Source organism: Dermacentor variabilis, chromosome 4, assembly GCF_050947875.1.
Source record: "Dermacentor variabilis isolate Ectoservices chromosome 4, ASM5094787v1, whole genome shotgun sequence".
Classification (NCBI taxonomy): Eukaryota; Metazoa; Arthropoda; class Arachnida; order Ixodida; family Ixodidae; genus Dermacentor; species Dermacentor variabilis.
In genome coordinates this window covers 187,302,540-187,323,040 of record NC_134571.1, presented here as the reverse complement: position 1 = coordinate 187,323,040, position 20,501 = coordinate 187,302,540, and the positions used below count along the sequence as shown (strand labels likewise).

The 20,501-nt window shown below is 49.5% G+C and overlaps 1 protein-coding gene across 1 annotated transcript in view; it reads right to left on the bottom strand.

Annotated features, from left to right (window-relative positions):
- Positions 1-5,060, bottom strand: part of LOC142578101 (uncharacterized) — a 92,768-nt gene extending 87,708 nt beyond the window's left edge. The window contains exon 1 of the mRNA XM_075687515.1: positions 4,985-5,060. Coding sequence (XP_075543630.1) covers positions 4,985-5,001 — 17 coding nt within the window. The 5' untranslated portion in view covers positions 5,002-5,060. The remainder of the gene's footprint in view (positions 1-4,984) is intronic.
- Positions 5,061-20,501: the final 15,441 nt, after the last annotated feature.

Genomic DNA, 20,501 nt, shown 5'->3' with positions numbered 1-20,501 from the left:
TTATTCTGGCAGAGTTTAACCGCATATTGAAAGAAGGAACTCCCCCACGAGAATGGCGCCACTCTATTGTCAAGTCTATTACTAAACCGAACAAACCACCGAACCGCCTGGGAAACTTAAGACCAGTTTCGCTCACGTCATGTCTGTGCAAACTTTTGGAGAGCATGGTGAACGCAAGGTTAATATGGTGGTTTGAGGTAAATTGTCTTCTGCCTCACACTCGGTACGGTTTCCGGTCTCGTCTTTCTACTCAGAATATTATGCTCTGCCTAAAAGAGGACGTGCTCGATGTCTCGTCCTCGTGTCCTCGCATAGTTGTTGGGGTGGACATCAGGAAAGCTTTCGATAGCCTTACCCGCGCCTCTATCATGCAGGCGATACAAGAAATGGGCATCAAAGGCAACATGCACAACTTTATTGCTGCGTTCCTGCAAGACAGAACGTTTCAAGTTCAAGTAGGCAGTCGCCTCATGTCTTATCATTATAACGAGGTTTGAGTCCCACAGGAAGCCGTAATCTCTCCAACATTATTTAACATCGTCTTAGCTGCTCTTCCTGCAAAATTAGAGACAATCACAAGCATTGAGCACGCTATCTACGCAAAATATGTGACGCTGTGGACTACGCGAGGTTGCCTAGGAGTACAAGAGAAGGCCCTGCAGACGGCGTTGAATACCATCGAGAGCTTCACGAGGGACATGGGGCTTACGCTAGCACCGGAGAAAACCGAGCTTATCGTTATCCATGGTGGGAAAAGGCCAAAGTCGAAGGACGAGGAGAAAGCCAGCGTCCACCTCTCGATCGGACAGACACCCATTCTAAGGAAGCGGGTCATCCGCATACTCGGAATGTTTTTAGACGAGCAGTGTATATCCATAACGTGGTACTATAAAACAGTAAAGGTCACCAAGCAGGTCACTCAAATCCTCCGCAGGATTTCCAAGCGTACAAGGGGCGTTAAAGAAAAAGAAATCAGACATTTTGTGCAGGCTTTCCTTTATTGTCGCATCCTGTATGGCGCCCCTTTTCGCCCTATCACTCGAACACAGCTACATACTCTGGAACGCCTCAACAACGAGGCATGGAGAGTAATGACAGGATTGCCAAAGCACACGCCAGTCCCTGCACTCAAGAGCTGCAGCGCTTTGGGTGACATCTCTGATCTTATTTCAACGCACGAGCATACTCATGTGACACGCCTCCAAGTCCACAAACGCAGGAAGGGCCACATTGGTTAAAATTGGGCCTGACATCTCTAACCTTCCGGCGCTTCCGCAGATATGTCCCCCTCGGGAACACGTAGAAATTGCGGATCCCAAGCCACTGCCGAAGAACATGGGACAAAATCAATCGGCAAGAAGACAGGCCCACGCCAAACGCCATAAGAAATATACGCACCAACTACGTGAGGGGGGCAACGACAACTCTGGCAGGTGTCATATAGTCTATGTGATGCTTCTATCGGAGGACCAGAGGAGGAGCTACGGCGTGGACAAATATGGAAGCAGCCGAACGGGGCAGTAAACTCCACCTCACAAGACATGTCGTTCAAAGCTCTACGGCAGAACTGTATGCGATCCTAGATTTTGCCAAGCATGCTGAACACACTGCCAACAAATTTTCAAGAGAGGCTAAGCAGCACTACAGAGTGTTTACGGACTCTCGAAATGCCTTTACAGCTTGCCAGGACACTCATACAACCACTGCTGTGGTCCAACAACTCCGCCTCCACGTGCGTCATCTGCGTGACTAAGGTCATGATTTTCAGTTACACTGGATCCCGGGGCACACGGGTATACCAGGAAATTAACGGGCCCATCGACTAGCGCGCGCCACGCTACTATCCGCACTGTCGAAACCGCCCGAACAATCGCTGAACAACGTACCTGAAGACACGGAAATACACAGTCAGTGGTACGATCCCATGGAAGCAATAGCCGAAGCCAAGCGCCACCGGCGCAGCTATCTCTTCAATACGTCCAATCCCATGAACATTCCTCCCCTTCCCTCCCAGGCTGCTACTCGTCGGCAGCAGGTTCTGCTCCGGTAGGTACAGACTAGCACCCTCCTTACTCCCTTCCTCGTGCAGCGTTTCCGCAGAAAGGAGGACCCTCGCGGCCTGGAATGTTCGCGTGTGGGTACCTGCAGCCCCTGCAACACCAGGGCGGACCTCGAACACTTAATCTGGGACTACCCGCTGTATTCTAGCCCCATGCAAAGGACCCTTGCTTCGCTTCCAACGGGATGGCGACCAACCTCCCTACAGACCTGGGCGCTAGCGAGACACTGCACTGCTGCGACCGCCAACGAGCTCTGGCAGTCACTGTGCGAATTCCTGGATGATCCTGAGGCTCCAGCCACTGGGACCAGGTTCTTCATCTCGAGCGTACCAGCGAAAGCATCAGACCCCATGATGTAAATAATTAAGTCCCACATGGTTTCCCTTACCTTCTCACTCCCGCCACTACCCAAGCCAATTCACCGCAGCCCTTTAAGGGCAAAAAATATGAATAAAGACGTGTAAACAGCAACTTCGACGGGGCGGCCGGATGCAGAACCTATAGCCTAGCGTGAAGCGCCGCAAAAGAAGAGCCGGACTGCTCGAGTCGAGGACCACACAAAGAATCGGTTTATTCCGGAGAGAGGAGAGGAAATGCATCAAGGCACACTTACAGCGTTAGGCGCGGAGTGGCACCAGCGGTCGTACCCATTCGAAACCTAAGCTGGATACGGAAACAGGATATTACAGCCAGCTTTTAAATTCATCGAACTTCAGGAGCCGTTCTTCAACGTGAAGGCGGCGGAGACAGAGAGAGCTTGGGCTACTTACTTCCCAGTGGACAGGCCAAGCACCCTTAAAAGGAGCGATACATTTGTTTCTTTCAATGTATTTCAGTTCAACGTGTTCATTGCAGTTCAACGTGTATTGTTAGCAAACCACTAGCGCCCTTGTAGAAGAGCTCTTTATGTTATGCGACAGCAAGAGATTGTGAAGTCCAAATGCACGTATAGCCTAGAAATTCTGGGGCCGAATTTGCAGCAGCTTTTGTTTGTAAGTGCTCTTTTTCGTTGGTCTGCTGGCTTCTCCAGTGATATGTCAAACATAAAAATTGGCTGAAATTTTCTCTTACGAACAATTATAGAGTAAGCCTGTGAATGCGGTTCCTTGTGGTTTGCAGCGTCTGGAACGTTCCAAGTTGCGGCGTCCTCATCGGCGTGGCGAGGACTTTAACACGGGAACACACGACATGTCCCCTTGCTACTTAAAGGGAAGCTGAAGAGTCTTTCGAATTCAATAAGACGCTCATATATGGATGCGGGAACCTTATAAACCATGTAGGTAAAATTTGGGTTTTTTTTCAATTAGGAGCGACGTAATCGTCGGTTAAAATTGCGCTGTAGCTCCGCCCCACGTCGAATGCCGCGCGCTGCTGCTGACGCTGACGATGCGAGCGGAGACCGCAAACCGCGGTGTTGTGACGTCAACACTAGTGTTCCGTTCCTTCGCAGCCTCCGCGACCGCGCCTGACCGTGCTTGTTTCTGCGTGCGTGCCATCGTAATCTGCTTCGGTCGACCCTGCATTCCTTTGTTGGTGTTGGTAACTGGTGTTGGAAGGCCTTATGAATACACGAACTCGCCCAAACCTGGATTTTGATTTACTGCGAGCTACTTCGTGTTAGCACGCTGAACGGAAGGTGCATGTTTATCTCCCGCCCTCGACGCAGGTTTCGTCGCAAAGTGCCGCGAATTTTCTATTTGCACGTGTGTTCTAAAACAGCCTGCATGTAGCTACCATAACGCAGTCCAGATGTAGAGTTTGCATGTGCTGGAAAGCCGGCGCACGCCAGGACGCTACGCTCCCCCCTTCTCTCGCGCACAGCGAGAAAACGACCGTCTCACGTAGCCGACAGAATTCGCTGCATTTACGACTTCGGTTACAAGTAGTGTGCGGATGGCGCACAGATGAAGGTCACTACACGTACTGCATGAACCGGGAAGCTTTTCATGCGTTTAAACCGTCTTTGTAGATTGCCGACAGCCTTGGACAGCGCACAAATTCCGACGATCGCATCCCCGCTTACGTTCCACGAGGAGGCATGCAGGAACACAACACTACAGTTGTTTGACCGGAAACCAGCTCACTAGATCGGCGAAATATCGGCGAGATCACTAGATCGCTTTGCGAAAAACATACTCACCAAAGAGCAATTCCAACAAGAGGAGATTCCAAGACTTCGCTTTGGTTCGCGTCGAAAGCACTGCTCGTACCAGCATCGTTTGCTTCTTCGAGAGGCCGGCTCTTCGCAATCGGCTCGTACATGTAGGGAGTAACGCCGAACTCCTCAGAAAAACGCAGTCTCTCTCAATTTTCCATTACCGTCTCAGAAAAACAGCACCAAACTACCTGGCACCGCGCTTCATTTGTAGCGGCAGCGGTTGGTTCGGACGACCGCTAGTGTTGACGTCACGAGGCGCCCGACCAATCACAGGCGGAAACGAGACGCGCGAGCTGGGCGTGTCCGCTGCTGCACTTTTTGTCAAAATAAAATATATTTGCGCTTTCTTCCGCTCAATTTCGATACGATATTCGAATTCGGAGCGTTGAAAACCATTATGTACAGATGTTTACTCATTTTTTCTGGAAAACCTTTCAGCTTCCCTGAAATAAATAAACCCCGAGCAAGTTTTACCAAACCTAGACTTGTGTTTACCGCTATCCTTGCGTTTTGCATAATACACAGGAATTCCGGGGATCCACTCAACCTAAGAATATATTTTCCGTTAGCTTGAATGATTTTCTCGTACTTGCCATCATTAAGGACGGTCCCACTCGAGTGCGTTTATCACGTTCTCGACGCTAAGCGATACGGAACCGAGACTGAACTTTTTAACAGAAAAGTAGGAGTGCGTTCTCACTGCGGCTAAAAGTAAGGATTGAAAGGTAGAAGCGAGCATAGCAACATTAGCAAAGGATTGACTCACGGCGTGCCTGAAGTCATTCTTGGGCCGCCGTTGAAAGTGCAGAGATGTGAACAGAACGCTTACCGAGACTTCGTCTTCCTCGTCTGCACTGATATCAGCAACAGCTGTTCACTAACAGTGGCAACATAACCCTATGGGGTATTGGTGAGCAAGTGGGAAAGATTTATTGACTGAATTCCTTTGTTACTATGAGGATGCCTCCATGGCCTAATTTATCGAAAATCAGGGAGCAAAAGAATCGCACGTAGACGGTCCACGCCGGTGATGTGCTCGAAAGTCCATGGCAATAGCATTGTGTCCTTGGCGCGCAAGACATTTCAAGGCAGAATGCAATCCTGCAAGCCTTCGGTATCTGGTGTTTAAAACTAGCGGCTGAGTTATCGTCTGCTGACTGCCACTTCCACAAGAGGCGCCCAATTGTTAGACTGGCGCCAAGAAGTCAAAACATTCATCATGATGCCCAGTAGAAGCTAGAAAGACTCTGTACTGGTGTACATCAAAAGTCGCAATTTCTCCAGAAAGCGAAGCATCGATTGCGAGAGCAAATTAGTTGACAGTTACACGAAGTAAGGATAGTAGTCCTATCGGCCGTGCAAAGTTGGAAAAATTCGCGTACTGAATTAAGCATGGTGTCAGCGCGTACAGGCCAACATGAACACATCGCACTCAATGACCACGGACACACTCTGTAAAACCGCTGGTGTGAGCAAGCGCGGCAGCAGCAAGAGCGAAGTGACTTTCGTGCTGTAGATTTACAGCCCAGACTACATGTACACGCGCAAGTTGGCGTCTACGCGCCTGACGTTTGCCGCGCTTCGCGAGGAATGGTGGTTTGCGTCCACAGAGACGCGTGACAACGCGCTTTCATTAAGGTCACTCATAGACGCTCTTGGAAGACGCCACTTCGTACTTTGTTATTTACAGTGTTTCAAAATACTTCGATGTCTATAAACGTAATTGTTATATTGTGAGAGCCGTTAGATCAGCACAAAAATAAAAGGTTGAGCTTTTAAAGCGAATCATTTTTTACCTCTTCCTTCGACTTTCCCACTGCTGCTGCTACTTGTGCTGCTGCTGTGAGCAGCTGCTGTCGCGCACACCGCGTCGGGGGGGGGGGGGTCAGAGCGTGTATATCGATGACAGGCGTGAGTAAGAGAGGAAAGGCGACGGGAGAAACTCGTTTTCACCCCGCCGCATCAAATGTGCATCGTATGGATGGATGGATGTTATGAGCGTCCCCTTTGGAACGCGGCCGTGGGTTGCTCCACCAAGCTCTTGCTATTATACTGTCTAATGTCCTACCTAGGTTTAAAAAAATAATGAACTCCCACAATTACATTTCCTCACCCCCTATTATGAAATTTGCTTTTGTACGTCTCCGCTTTTTGTCGTTTCACTACTTTTCTTCCACCAATCTTCCAATCCCCTCTTACTAATCTCTATTGCGGACATGTTTACTTTTTCCTTGGTCTCGCTGAACCCAAGGGCTTCAAGGGGGCCAGAGGTGCCTAAGTCGACCGCTGGGCAGATGTCTTCATATGCTAATAAAACATGCTCCTTCGTTTCCCTAGTTTTACTGCAGCAAGTGCATGCTTCTTTTTCCTTCTTATATCTCGCTTTCTAGGTGCGTGTTCTGAGGCATCCTGATCTCGCTTCGAAAAGTAATGAGCTTCCCTTTGAGTTATCTTAAACTGCTTTTTCCTAATTTCGTATTTTCCTCTAATGTAGTTACTCATGGCAGGTTTCTTTTCCATTGCCGCCACCCATGAGATTATTTCAGTCTCTCTGATTTTCCGCTTGACGTTCTTTGTTGCTGTGTGGCTCACCCCACAGGCTGCATACTTGCTGGTGAGCTTCCTAGTTCTTTTCCTCCACTGTGACTATGCTTTTCCTGTACAGATATCTCAACACTCTCCCAGCCCATTTACTTTCTTCCATATCCCTCAGTCGTTCTTCATAACCAATGTAACGGTGAGCTTCCCTCACTTCAAAACTAGTCCAGACCATATCACCCTGAACAACTGAATTTGCGGTCTTCCCGTGAGCGCCCAGTGCGAGGCGTCCCACTGACCTTTGGTTCCCATCGAGTCCTGCTTGTGCCTCTGATTTCAAGCAAACAACCGCATTTCCAAAATAACACAATGTGCACATAAAAGTGCACAATGCCCTCTGGAGCTCCCTGGCCGTCGCCGATAAGCCACTTGACAGCTGTAATTATCCGTGACTCCCCTCAGAAGCATTGCAGAAACTGCAGCGCTTCCCCTTCTATTAACGTGCGAGGCCAGAGGGGACGCAGATAGAACTGTAGAAGTAGTAGTTCTGCGGAAACCCGCAAGGTGGAGGCAAGCAATTAATAAAGGGAAAATAAGACATCCACCAGTTCGTAGCAATTGCTACAAAGGAAACCGATACGGGTTCCTCGAAAGAAAAACCTCAGAGTTGAAGAAAAAGAGTTATAGAACCGTAGAGGAGTAAAGAAGAGGAGAAGAAGCAGAGTGAGGAGAAGACGCAGTACCTATATTATACAGGGCCACATTAAGAAAAATGGGGGCCCTGGGCTAGTGCGCATGTAGGCCCCCTTTCCTTATACTGAACCCCCCCCCCCCGTCGCCTGCTACGCTACTGCAAATATGCCATGTTTCATTTCAATTCCAACAAATTAAAGATAACGAAGGGCAATCAACGGGATTATTATTGTTATTATATCGAAAGCAACAAAACTTGCTTGAAACGCGTGCTGTTATAAACATCAACACATGTGTTCACTTTGTAATTAATCTGCATTCTGTTTTCAGCAAAAGCCAGGCTTTAAGAAAAAGTTTAGTGCACTCAAGACGAACAAGAACGTAGAAAAGACAACACAGCTCAGATGTCGATCCTTCTGAAGCTACGCTTTGTTTGCATCACTAAGTTTAATCCCGCGAGGAGACGCATGGTTGTATCTAAAACATTCTTTATTAACATTCAAGCATCAGACTGCAGCAATCGTTATACACGTTACTCTATAAATATGCAATAGATATATACATTACTTAAGGCAATTCAAACACCATAAAAATGCACTGGAATACAGATGAAAATTATCAACTGTAATTACAAAACATTATTTGAAAATATTTTCGTTAAAGGTACGACAAGCAAGGACGACACCAAATAAGCGTGGCCCTGTCAAAAACAACAAAAATACAGTTCTTTATGAGAACGTTAAATATCACAAGAAGAACAAACAAGAGAGGAACAACGAAGATTTGCATATCTTGAATTACACTGCTCAGCGTTTCATTGGCAACGTGGAGGCTGCGAGGCGACACAACGAACTTATTGGAACTATTCATGTATAGCGCAAACAGTTCTCTTTTAAAATGGCATCTTTCGCGCCTACGCTTTGGCGAAATCACATATAGTCTGTTCGAAGGATCGATCGCGGAGGAGGTCACTTTCAATGGACATGATAGCAAGCGAGTTGACCTTGTCGTCAAGGAGGCTCGAACGAAGGCGATTTTTTATCAGCGACAACTTGGACAACGATCGTTCGGTCTCACAGTTTGCCACGGGTATGCTTAAGTACATTCACAAAGCAATAGAAAGGTTCGGAAACATATCAATAAGATTTCTTTCGTGCAGCAACTTCATTATTCTCACGGGACTCGTGTCCTGGCACACAGAGTTGTGCAGAAAGTTCGCAAACTGAACGATTTCAGCGGAAAATGCTGGCTCCAAATCGTTTTTCTACGTTTTCACCAACTTCTCAGCCTGCTGGGCCAGAAAGGCCTCGCTCCCAACTTCTGTCAGCAATTTTATGAATCCGAACCTTTCGCAGAGTTCAGTGTAGGCAGCCGTTCGCACTCGCAAAGCAGAGCCTACACTGTCAAGTACAACGTTGTAGGTCTCTACTATAAAATGTTTTCTACCTTGTAGCGCACTATCGCTTTTTCTGTCCGGCTGCTTCCTCAAAACGATGCGTTTGCCGTCATCCTGATAACATTGATTGGTACTTAGCGTGCGTGCTCTCTCTTCGAAGGTATCAAAGAGAGGTCGCCAAGAATTAACAAAGCCTTCTAGAGAGGTCAGCAGGTCTACAGCAGTTGAAATGTCTAGGCCTGGTTTCTGAAGTGCTACGCTCGTTTTGTCAAAGCGCTCCAAGATTTCACTCCAGAAAATGGCCATGAATGCAGTCTCTAGTTTTGTCATTTTCTTGAAGAGATAGTGCGCTTCGTTCCTAGTGTCACCGTTTTCCTTCTCGTTCTTTGATATAGCTTCAAGGCAGCTCAAGACTGCATTGAAATTTTTCAGAATGGCCTTACATGATTCAGCGTGGTTTGACCACCTGGTCTCAGAGAGACTTTTCAAAAAAAAGCTGCTGGCCAGTTCCGCCCATGCTCTCCAAAAGATACCTCCATCACTTAGGTGAGGCAGCAAAGAACACATACAGTCTCTGAATTACAGTGAAAATTTTCACTGCCTCAAGGCAACTGTCAGCACTACACGCGCCAACTAAGTTCAGTGAATGACCAGCACACGGGACGTAGACTGCCAATTCGTTCAGGTGTTTGATTTGAGCTTGCAGTCCTTTGTATTTTTCTGACATATTGCTCGCATTATCACAAGCTTGGCTTATGGACCAAGAACAACATATGGGAAATTACTTGTGCTTAATAAATTAAACAAAGAAACGATAAATTAATGGAAATTAAAGTAGATGAAAAAACAACTTTCCGTAAGTGGGAACCAAACCCACAACCTTCGCATTTCGCGTGCGATGCTCTACCAATTGAGCTACCGCGGCGCCGTTTTCCCATCCACTTTTTGGGTATTTATGTCTCCTATGGTATGTTTCCTCTGGGTATTTATGCGCGCGATGCTCTACCGCGAGATGCGAAGGTTGTGGGTTCAGTTCCCACCTGCGGGAAGTTGTTTTTTCATCCACTTTAATTTCCATTAATTTATGGTTTCTTTGTTTCATTTAGTAAGCACAAGTAATTTCCCCTCTGTTGTCCTTGGTGTCAGTGTTTGTTGGCTTTTTATGATATGACTATTCAAAATCGCGCCCCTCGGTTAACCCCCGTTCTTCTCGTTTATAACGTAACGAGGGTCTCGAATCCGGCAACATTGATGCCTTCTGGTAGCGTATGTGAGTTTATTGACCAGCTGCCTTCACCCAAAAAGATCACGTTCTCGTGACGCCTGCGGCAAAAAGGACGTTCCACGTCCGCCGCCAAGGTCTGTGAGTGGTGGCGCTGGCTAACACTCCCAGGGTTCTACTAGGACACATAAATACCCAAAAAGTGGATGGGACAACGGCGCCGCGGTAGCTCAATTGGTAGAGCATCGCACGCGAAATGCGAAGGCTGTGGGTTCGGTTCCCACCTGCGGCAAGTTTCTTCATCCACTTTAATTTCCATTAATTTACGTTTCTTTGTTTCATTCATTAAGCGCAAGTAATTTCCCCTGTGTTTTCCTTGGTGTCAGTGTTTGTTGACTTCTTATGATACATCACGGTAAAGAAAAGTCGAATGGGAGGCAGTGCCGGGTACTGCAGCACATCCTTTCTATGAGAAGGACAGCGGCGGAACTATTTGAGAGGTGGAGGGTGGCGTGGTGGTGACGAGGGGCAAGGGAGATTTAGGTCCTCATCCCACATTACATGTTTTAGGTGTTTCCCCCTTGCCCCTCCTCTCCAGACAGCACTGGACAGACGGACTGACTGGAAACCCCGAAAACTCTTCCAAGCAAACGCACCTTGCTTCGTAAGAAAGAGAGGGCCCCGCCGGGGTGGCGGGGGATTCCTGTTTTTGAAGCTCGACAAGCTCTCCCCAAATGATCAGGCTAAACGCATGCTGTTACATTAGGAGGGGGGCCCCGTCTGCTCGTTCTGGCTTTCTCGCTTCATACATGTCGCTCGAAGTTCCGTTGCCCATGGTTCCATATATTAAGCAGGTTAGAATAAATGGGCCCGCTTCCCCTACTGTCCGAGGTGAGGCCCTGGGCTGCAGCCCCCTTAATCCAGCGCTACACATACAAGAGAGGGGAGAGGTGACGTAAGAAGGCAAGGAAACCCCACTACTATACGACAGCCGGTTGCGGGGAAATAGGATAAGTTCAAGGTACAGTACAGTACAGTAAGTCGCAGCTATTTCTGAAAAATAAACGCCATACTAATATGTCAAGCGGGCAACTTACGCAGGGCGTGCAGAAGCAGAGCCGCAGTAATTAAAGCGCACCGCAGGGTCCAGGAGACACTACGGAAGCGGTAAACCCTCAAATCAACACGTCTGTACCCGCCGCGTTAGCTTTGCGGTTCTGGCATTGCTGGAGGTCATGGATTTTATCCCAGTCGGGGCCGCTGCATTTCGACGGGGGTGCAGAAAACGCACGTGCACTTAGATTTTTGGGACACGTTAAAGAACGTGACGGTGTCAAAATGAATCCGGGGTCCGCCACTACGGCGTGCTTCATAATTTGAGTGTGGTTTTGGCACGTACAGCCCATAATCCCATTCCAGTTTAATACGTCTACCACAATGCGGTGCGTTATGTGAGGAAATGACGACGCTCAACCCTCTCAGCGGTTATAAAATATGGCGCACAACGCCTCAAACAAACACCTCTCCATGTGTCTTCTATCTACTACGCAGACAAACTGCAGTGGTGCACGCAAGGTAACGTTTAACATGAACTCACCACTCTCGTGTTAGCCTAAACGTTGAAGAAATTAAGCTTTAGCCGTCAACATCACTGCTGATTATCCTCAATCAAAGCATCCAGCACGGAAAGCTACGCTTACATCGATTCCCACCGTGCGTGAGATGGATGGATGGATGAATGGATGGGTGGATGGATGGATGGATGGATGGATGGATGGATGGATGGATGGATGGATGGATGGATGGATGGATGGATGGATGGATGGATGGATGGATGGATGGATGGATGGATACAACTGTATTGTACGTCCGGCAAGGTTTGAGCATAACCCACACTCAGGTCTCCCATGGGGGAACGTCAAGGCCCTGCCTCAACGCCGCCACACGGGCTTGCTGGACTGCACAAGTCTGGATTGCGAGGTCTGAGCTGCGAAGAGCGGCGGCCCACCTCCACGACAGGGTCTCCGGGGCAACTGCCATCCTCCCTATAACTACATTACACCCCCACAGCATGTGTTTGAGTGTTGCTGGTCCTTCCTGGCACAATTTGCACGTGTCGTTCTGATGATTATCTGGGAAGATACGTTTCAGACGGAATGGACTATGGAAGGTGTTCCTCTGGAGCTCTCTCCAGGCGACAGCCTGCCTCGATCCTGTTTCATTTGGGACTCGGCGGTGGGTATATCCCCATATTCACACTATCAATCAGGTGATAGAGAAATGTGCAGAATATAACCAACCCTTATATATAGCTTTTATTGATTACGGAAAGCCTTTGATTCAGTCGATAGCTCAGCAGTCATGCAGGCATTACAGAATCAGGGTGTAGACGAGCTGTATGTAGAAATACTGAGATATCTACAGCGGCTCCGCAGCCACCGTAGTCCTCCATAAAGCAACAAAATCCCAATAAAGAAGGGCGTCAGGCAGGGAGATACGATCTCTCCAATGCTATTCACAGCGTGCTTACAGGAGGTATTCATAGGCCTTGATTGGGAAGAATTGGGGATTAAAGTTAATGGAGAATACCTTAGTAACTTGCGATTCGCTGATGATATTGCCTTGCTTAGTAACTCAGGGGACCAATTGCAATGCATGCTCACTGACCTGGAGAGGCAAAGCAGAAGAGTAGGTCTAAAAATTAATCTGCAGAAAACAAAAGTAATGTTTAATAGTCTCGGAAGAGAACAGCAATTTACAATAGGTAGCGAGGCACTGGAAGTGGTAAGGGAATACATCTACTTAGGGCAGGTAGTGACGGGGGATCCGGATCATGAGACGGAAATAATCAGAAGAATAAGAATGGGCTGGGGTGCGTATGGCAGGCATTCTCAGATCATGAACAGCAGGTTGCCATTATCCCTCAAGAGAAAAGTGTATAATAGCTGTGTCTTACCAGTACTCACCTACGGGGCAGAAACCTGGAGGCTCACGAAAAGTGTTCTACTTAAATTGAGGACGACGCAACGAGCTATGGAAAGAAGAATGATGGGTGTAACGTTAAGCGATAAGAGCAGATTGGGTGAGGGAGCAAACTCGAGTTAATGACATCTTAGTTGAAATCAAGAGAAAGAAATGGTGCATGGGCAGGACATGTAATGAGGAGGGAAGATAACCGATGGTCATTAAGGGTTACGGACTGGATTCCAAGGGAAGGGAAGCATAGCAGGGGGCGGCAGAAGGTTAGGTGGGCGGATGAGATTAAGAAGTTTGGAGGGACGGCATGCACACAATTAGTACATGACCAGGGTTGTTGGAGAAGTATGCGAGAGGCCTTTGCCCTGCAGTGGGCGTAACCAGGCTGATGATGATGATAGTGGGTATATCCTTCTGGCGTTTGGATATGCACTGGTTGTGTCATTGTATATGGTGAGCCTGTCCCGTTCTGCGCGAGGAGTGTTCGCTATCACGCAACAGGCGTTGCCCTGTTCGGCGCGGCAGGTGTTACGTTTCGCCTACGACGCGCGGTAAAGCCGGCGCGGATGCAACGGACGCCGGGGCTTCGTTCAAAGCGGCAGACATTTTGGCCCGTCCGGCGCCGCCGCTACGCCTCCCTGCCAAGCGCGTCCAGGCATGTTCCAATGCCACGTGTCTTCATGTGCGTGTGTGTGTGTGTATGTGCATGTTGGTGCCCACGCTTGTCGAAGCGCGGCAGCCGGGGAGAGGAGCTCCCAACAACTGTGAAGCGAGGGGGTCTGACAGGCGCCGACACGACGGATGCGTCCACCTTCTCTTCCCATTGTGCCCCAGCGGCGCCGACACGACGTATGAGCCACCTTATCCCATTGTGCCCGAGCGGCAAAGTCACGTGCTCGTCTATAGAGGGGTTCCTTCTTGCCCTCAACTGCGAGATTATGAAAGCAGCTGCCTCCGGACGCCAAAGGAGGGCTCCGATTTCTTCTGTTGAGTAAAGTGCACTCCCGTCTCTCTACTTCGGTCAACCTGACCGCCAACTCTTTGCGATGTTAGAATAAACAAGTTGTTTTGTTGTTACCAGTCGACTCATGCTTTGCCGGGACCTTCGGATGCTTCCAGTTGTACCCCAGGCCGCCAGGCCAACGCTACCCTTCGGGCTTGCGACCCAGGTGCAACAACGGGCGTCAGCGCCGAGTTCCCAAACAACTCGTGACAGCGGTGCGATTACAACAACTGTCTGCCAGCGGTGAGATCGCGACAACGGAGGCCAGCAGCGAAGATATGCAGTTGACTGTATGCTGAGCAGCTCAACGACCATCCGGGAGCAGTGCAACGAGCCCTGTGTGATGACTGGTTGCCTGAAGCGGAACGACTGCGCGGAATTCTTGGCTGCGAGGTTTGGTGAGTGCGGGACTTTCTTCTTCTGAGTTTTGCCAGGCTTTTGTTAGTGTCAGAAACAGAGCTGGTAATTGTGGTTGTCGTTGCTGCCGGCTTAGTTTGCGGCAAGACAATAATAGGCAGTAGAGAAAGCAGCATTCAGAGCAGCCATGGATTTGAAGTCGTTGCGCAAACCGAAATTGTTGGAGCTTGCAAGAGAGTTGGGTCTGGATGTCTCGGACAAACTCAGAAAACCAGAACTGCTAAAGGCTATTCTTGAGTTAGAGGCTGAGGATGACGAGCTGTCGGAATGCCTTGAGACTATTGAGGAGAGGTCAAAAAGACATGAGCGCGAACTTAAAGAGCAAAAAGAGAGACAGGAGCGCGAACTTAGAGAGCAAAAAGAGAAACAGGAGCGCGAACTTAAAGAACAGAAAGAGAAAGAAGAGCGTGAACGTAAAGAAGAGAAAGAAAAAGAAGAGCGTCAACACGCTTTGGAAATGAAACGTCTCGAGGTAGAGATGGAACGCGCTCGTAATGGAAGTCAGGCACACGGTGCAGGAGAACGCGTATTGTTCAAAATCACTGACCTGATGCGGCCGTTTAAGCTTGGAGAGGACATTGGTTTGTTCCTGGTTAACTTTGAGCGAACGTGCGAGAAGCAGGGGTTCTCTCGGGAAACGTGGCCACAGCGCTTGCTCACTTTGTTACCCGGCGAGGCGGCCGACGTAGTCGCTCGCTTGAATAGAGAGGAGCCAAAGGATTTCGACAAAGTGAAATCGAGTCTGCTAAAAAAGTACAGGCTGTCAGCAGAGGCTTTCCGTCGGAAGTTTCGGGAAAATGAGAAAGGCAGAAGTGAGTCATATACGGAGTTTGCGTACAGGCTTATGTCAAACATGCAGGAGTGGCTCAAAGAAGAGAAAGCGTTTGGTGACCACGAGAAAGTTCTGCAGTGTTTGGGGCTAGAACAGTTTTATAGTCGGTTACCTGAGAACGTGCGGTACTGGGTCTTGGATAGGCCAGACGTTTGTACGGTGGCTAAAGCCGCCGAGCTAGCCGAGGAGTTTGTGACACGTCGGGCTCGCGGAACTAAGGACGGTCAAAAGGGTGAATTTGGCTCCAAGTTTGAGAGGCCGAAGTTCACGCCCATGAGATTAAAGGGGGACACACGTAGTGCGGATGCGAGTGAAAGCAGTGCGACCGAACCTAAGGAGAGGGCGGCAGCCGAAGCCGAACGCAGAAAGCGGTTCGAGATGAGGCAAGCGCGCGTGTGTTATACGTGCCAGAAGCCGGGTCACTTTTCGGCGCAGTGTCCGGACAGAAAGCGGTTCGAGATGAGGCAAGCGCGTTTGTGTTATACGTGCCAGAAGCCGGGTCACTTTTCGGCGCAGTGTCCGGAAACAAAACCAAAAGTTGTGTTTTTGTCAATATGCAGCACTGACGAGAACATGAAGCTTCTCGAGCCTTACATGCGAGACCTCCTCGTGAACGGGAAAGAGTGCCGAGTGCTTCGCGATTCCGCAGCTACGATGGATGTAGTTCACCCCTCCTACGTAGAACCCGATATGTTCACGGGCGAGTGCGCATGGATCAAGCAAGCCGTGGAAGCTCATAGCGTGTGTCTGCCGGTAGCAAAAGTGCTTATTGAAGGACCTTTCGGAGCGCTTGAGACGGAGGCGGCAGTGTCATCTATGCTGCCCCCCCAGTACCCGTACCTATTTTCAAACAGGTCCGATCACCTCCTGCGCGAGAAGGGGCTTTTGTTTGGTGAGGCTAGCGTTCAGGCCTTAACCAGATCGAAGGTTCGGGAGCTCGCTGCAAAGGCGGTAGTTGCGGGGCCGACGTTGGCGAACAATGAGAAAGGGTCAGAGGCGCAGCAACCGATATTCAGAGCACGCCCGAACTGAATAAAATTGAGTCTGTAACGTTAAAGGCACCAGATACTGGAGAGGAAAATCCCGTTGCGGGAAAGTTAGAAGAGCTATCTGCAGATTTGCTCATCGCGCCTACGTCAGACGGACTTAATAGGTTGCTAAAAGTCAGCCGGTCGGCTTTGATAGCCGAGCAAAAAAAGGATGGCAGCCTACAAAACGTACGCTGCATTGTCAAGGAAGGTATCGCCAAGAAAAATGCTCGTTTTGTGGCAAGAGGTGGAGTCCTGTACCGGAAGTATCTAGACCGCAGAGGAGTGGAGTTCGATCAGCTGATCGTGCCTCAATGCTATCGTCAGGATCTGTTGCGCTTGTCGCACGGGGGTTCGTGGTCCGGACACCTAGGAGTTAAGAAAACTAAGGACCGTCTCTTGCAAGAGTACTATTGGCCAGGGTGTTTTCGGGACGCAGACCATTTCGTGAGGACATGTGACACCTGTCAGCGGGTGGGCAAACCAGGGGACAAATCGAGGGCGCCGTTGAAGTTGGTACCTATCATTACGGAGCCTTTTAGACGGCTCGTTATTGATACAGTGGGACCTCTGCCGGTAACAGCCACGGGGTACAGACACATTTTGACTGTGATCTGCCCAGCGACAAAGTTCCCTGAAGCAGTGCCGCTTAAAGAACTCAGCTCAGTTGAGATAGTCAATGCACTATTGTCCATATTTGCGCGAGTTGGTTTTCCTGCGGAAATCCAATCAGATCAGGGCACAGTGTTTACTAGCGCTTTGACGACAACTTTTCTCGAAAGGTGTGGGGTAAAGCTGTTACACAGCTCAGTGTACCACCCACAGTCGAATTCCGTTGAGAAGCTCCACTCCGTCATGAAGCGCGTGTTGAGAGCCTTGTGTTTTGAACATCAAACTGACTGGGAGCTGTGTCTGCCTGTTTGCATTACGGACCGCGCCGCATGCAGCTACGGGGTTTTCGCCAGCTGAGCTGGTGTACGGTCGCTCGCTGCGATCTCCGCTTCGCATGCTTCGAGAATCATGGGAAGGCAGGGGCGACGACCCAGTCGTGGTGGAGTACGTGCTTAAACTCCTCGAACGCTTAAGAAGGGCACAGGAGTTGTCAGGTGAAGCAATGGCAAAGGCCCAGCAGAGGGCCAAGGTTTATTATGATCGGACCGCCAGGGCCCGTCGTTTTGAGGTGGGCGATGAGGTCATGATATTGCGCACATCGCTAAACAACAAACTAGACGTGCAGTGGGAGGGCCCAGCACGAATTGTTCAGAAACTGTCGGACGTTAACTACGTGGTGAGTCTGCCAGGAAAGCGGAAAGCACAGCAAGTTTACCACTGTAATCTGCTCAAACCTTATAGACAAAGGGAAGCAGTGGTGTGCATGATGGTAAACGTTCCTGAAGAGCTTCCGGTCGAGCTTCCGGGACTAGGCTCAGTGACGAACTGGGAAGACACCGGTCAAGTCATTAGTGACCTTATCAGTAAAGCACCGCTGTCGCCTGAGCAGAAAACCGAACTACACCAGCTCTTACAAGAGTTTCAAGGTCTGTTCTCTGAGAGGCCTGGTAGGACTTCTGTCCTTACTCATGACATAGAACTTACCTCCCCAGAGCCAGTACGATCCAAGGCGTATCGGGTGTCACCCCGCCAGAACGATATTATGGAGGCTGAGGTAAAGAAAATGCTACAGCTCGGTGTTATTGAGGCAGGTGAGAGTGATTATACCTCCCCTTTGATTTTAGTTGAGGTACAGGGCAAGGAACCTCGTCCTTGCGTCGACTACCGCACGCTTAATTCCATCACTAAGGATCAAATTTATCTGATCCCTAACATCGAGGAGCGCCTTGAGAAAGTTAGTAGCGCTCAGTTTATTTCCACCCTAGATCTTGTCAGGGGTTATTGGCAGGTTCCACTTACAGAAGAGGCTAGTAGGTATGCGGCGTTCATTTCACCAATGGGAACATTCCGTCCTAAAGTGTTGAGTTTTGGTTTGAAGAACGCGCCATACTGTTTTTTAAGCCTCATGGATAAAGTGTTGCGGGGACAGCAAGAATTCGCTTTACCGTATCTAGACGACGTAGCGATATTCTCCGCATCCTGGTCTGAGCATATGGCACACTTGCGGGCAGTGCTAACCCGCCTGCGCGAAGCGGGCTTGACAGTCAAGGCTCCTAAGTGCCAGTTAGCACAGGCCGAGGTTGTCTACCTCGGTCACGTGATTGGTCAGCGTTAAAAATCCTGCCTCAGGAAGAAAAACATCAGTAACAAACAATTTTGAGGCTGATTCCTACGTTAGGGGCTTCGACTTAAGCCATCGGCGTTACCGTTGAGACTCCCCCTTTTGTAACGCACCTCAAAGGAATATTGTTGCAAAGCGAGGCTCCAGCGCAGGAGGCGGCCATTTTTGGGAGAGATGGTCTGCAGCCATTGGAGAGGGCAGTGATCCGTCTCAATGATAAACCTCGAGCCGGCTAGATAGCATGACAATTTCTGAACGGCCCACACGAGACATGCACACTCTTTCTCGGTGGCGCTATACGCCAGCTCACGACTGGTCAGCTTACGACTAGCATACAGGACGGGGTGTTCTACTTCTCCATTTTCCCGTTGGCACAGTACAACGCCCATGCCTCGCTCACTAGCATCGCACTGAACAACGAACCCTTTTGTATAGTCTGGCGATCGTAGCACAGGCTGGCTTGTTAGGGCACTCTTTAGGGCGCTAAAAGCTCTTTCCTTTGTCTCGTCCCAGACGACTGTTTGAGGCTCTGTTTTTCTTAGAGCATCCGTCAGGGGAGCCGCGATATCAGAGTACCTGGGGATGTACCTCTGATAGTAGCCGGCGACACCTAAGAACGACCGAATATCGGTCTTCGTGCGCGGTTGCGGGAAGTCTCGCACAGCGGCCACCTTTTTTTCAGAGGGGCGGCGACGACCCTGACCAATCATGTGACCGAGGTAGACAACCTCGGCCTGTGCTAACTGGCACTTAGGAGCCTTGACTGTCAAGCCCGCTTCGCGCAGGCGGGTTAGCACTGCCCGCAAGTGTGCCATATGCTCAGACCAGGATGCGGAGAATATCGCTACGTCGTCTAGATACGGTAAAGCGAATTCTTGCTGTCCCCGCAACACTTTATCCATGAGGCTTGAAAAACAGTATGGCGCGTTCTTCAAACCAAAACTCAACACTTTAGGACGGAATGTTCCCATTGGTGAAATGAACGCCGCATACCTACTAGCCTCTTCTGTAAGTGGAACCTGCCAATAACCCCTGACAAGATCTAGGGTGGAAATAAACTGAGCGCTACTAACTTTCTCAAGGCGCTCCTCGATGTTAGGGATCAGATAAATTTGATCCTTAGTGATGGAATTAAGCGTGCGGTAGTCGACGCAAGGACGAGGTTCCTTGCCCTGTACCTCAACTAAAATCAAAGGGGAGGTATAATCACTCTCACCTGCCTCAATAACACCGAGCTGTAGCATTTTCTTTACCTCAGCCTCCATAATATCGTTCTGGCGGGGTGACACCCGATACGCCTTGGATCGTACTGGCTCTGGGGAGGTAAGTTCTATGTCATGAGTAAGGACAGAAGTCCTACCAGGCCTCTCAGAGAACAGACCTTGAAACTCTTGTAAGAGCTGGTGTAGTTCGGTTTTCTGCTCAGGCGACAGCGGTGCTTTACTGATAAGGTCACTAATGACTTGACCGGTGTCTTCCCAGTTCGTCACTGAGCCTAGTCCCGGAAGCTCGACCGGAAGCTCTTCAGGAACGTTTACCATCATGCACACCACTGCTTCCCTTTGTCTATAAGGTTTGAGCAGATTACAGTGGTAAACTTGCTGTGCTTTCCGCTTTCCTGGCAGACTCACCACGTAGTTAACGTCCGACAGTTTCTGAACAATTCGTGCTGGGCCCTCCCACTGCACGTCTAGTTTGTTGTTTAGCGGTGTGCGCAATATCATGACCTCATCGCCCACCTCAAAACGACGGGCCCTGGCGGTCCGATCATAATAAACCTTGGCCCTCTGCTGGGCCTTTGCCATTGCTTCACCTGACAACTCCTGTGCCCTTCTTAAGCGTTCGAGGAGTTTAAGCACGTACTCCACCACGACTGGGTCGTCGCCCCTGCCTTCCCATGATTCTCGAAGCATGCGAAGCGGAGATCGCAGCGAGCGACCGTACA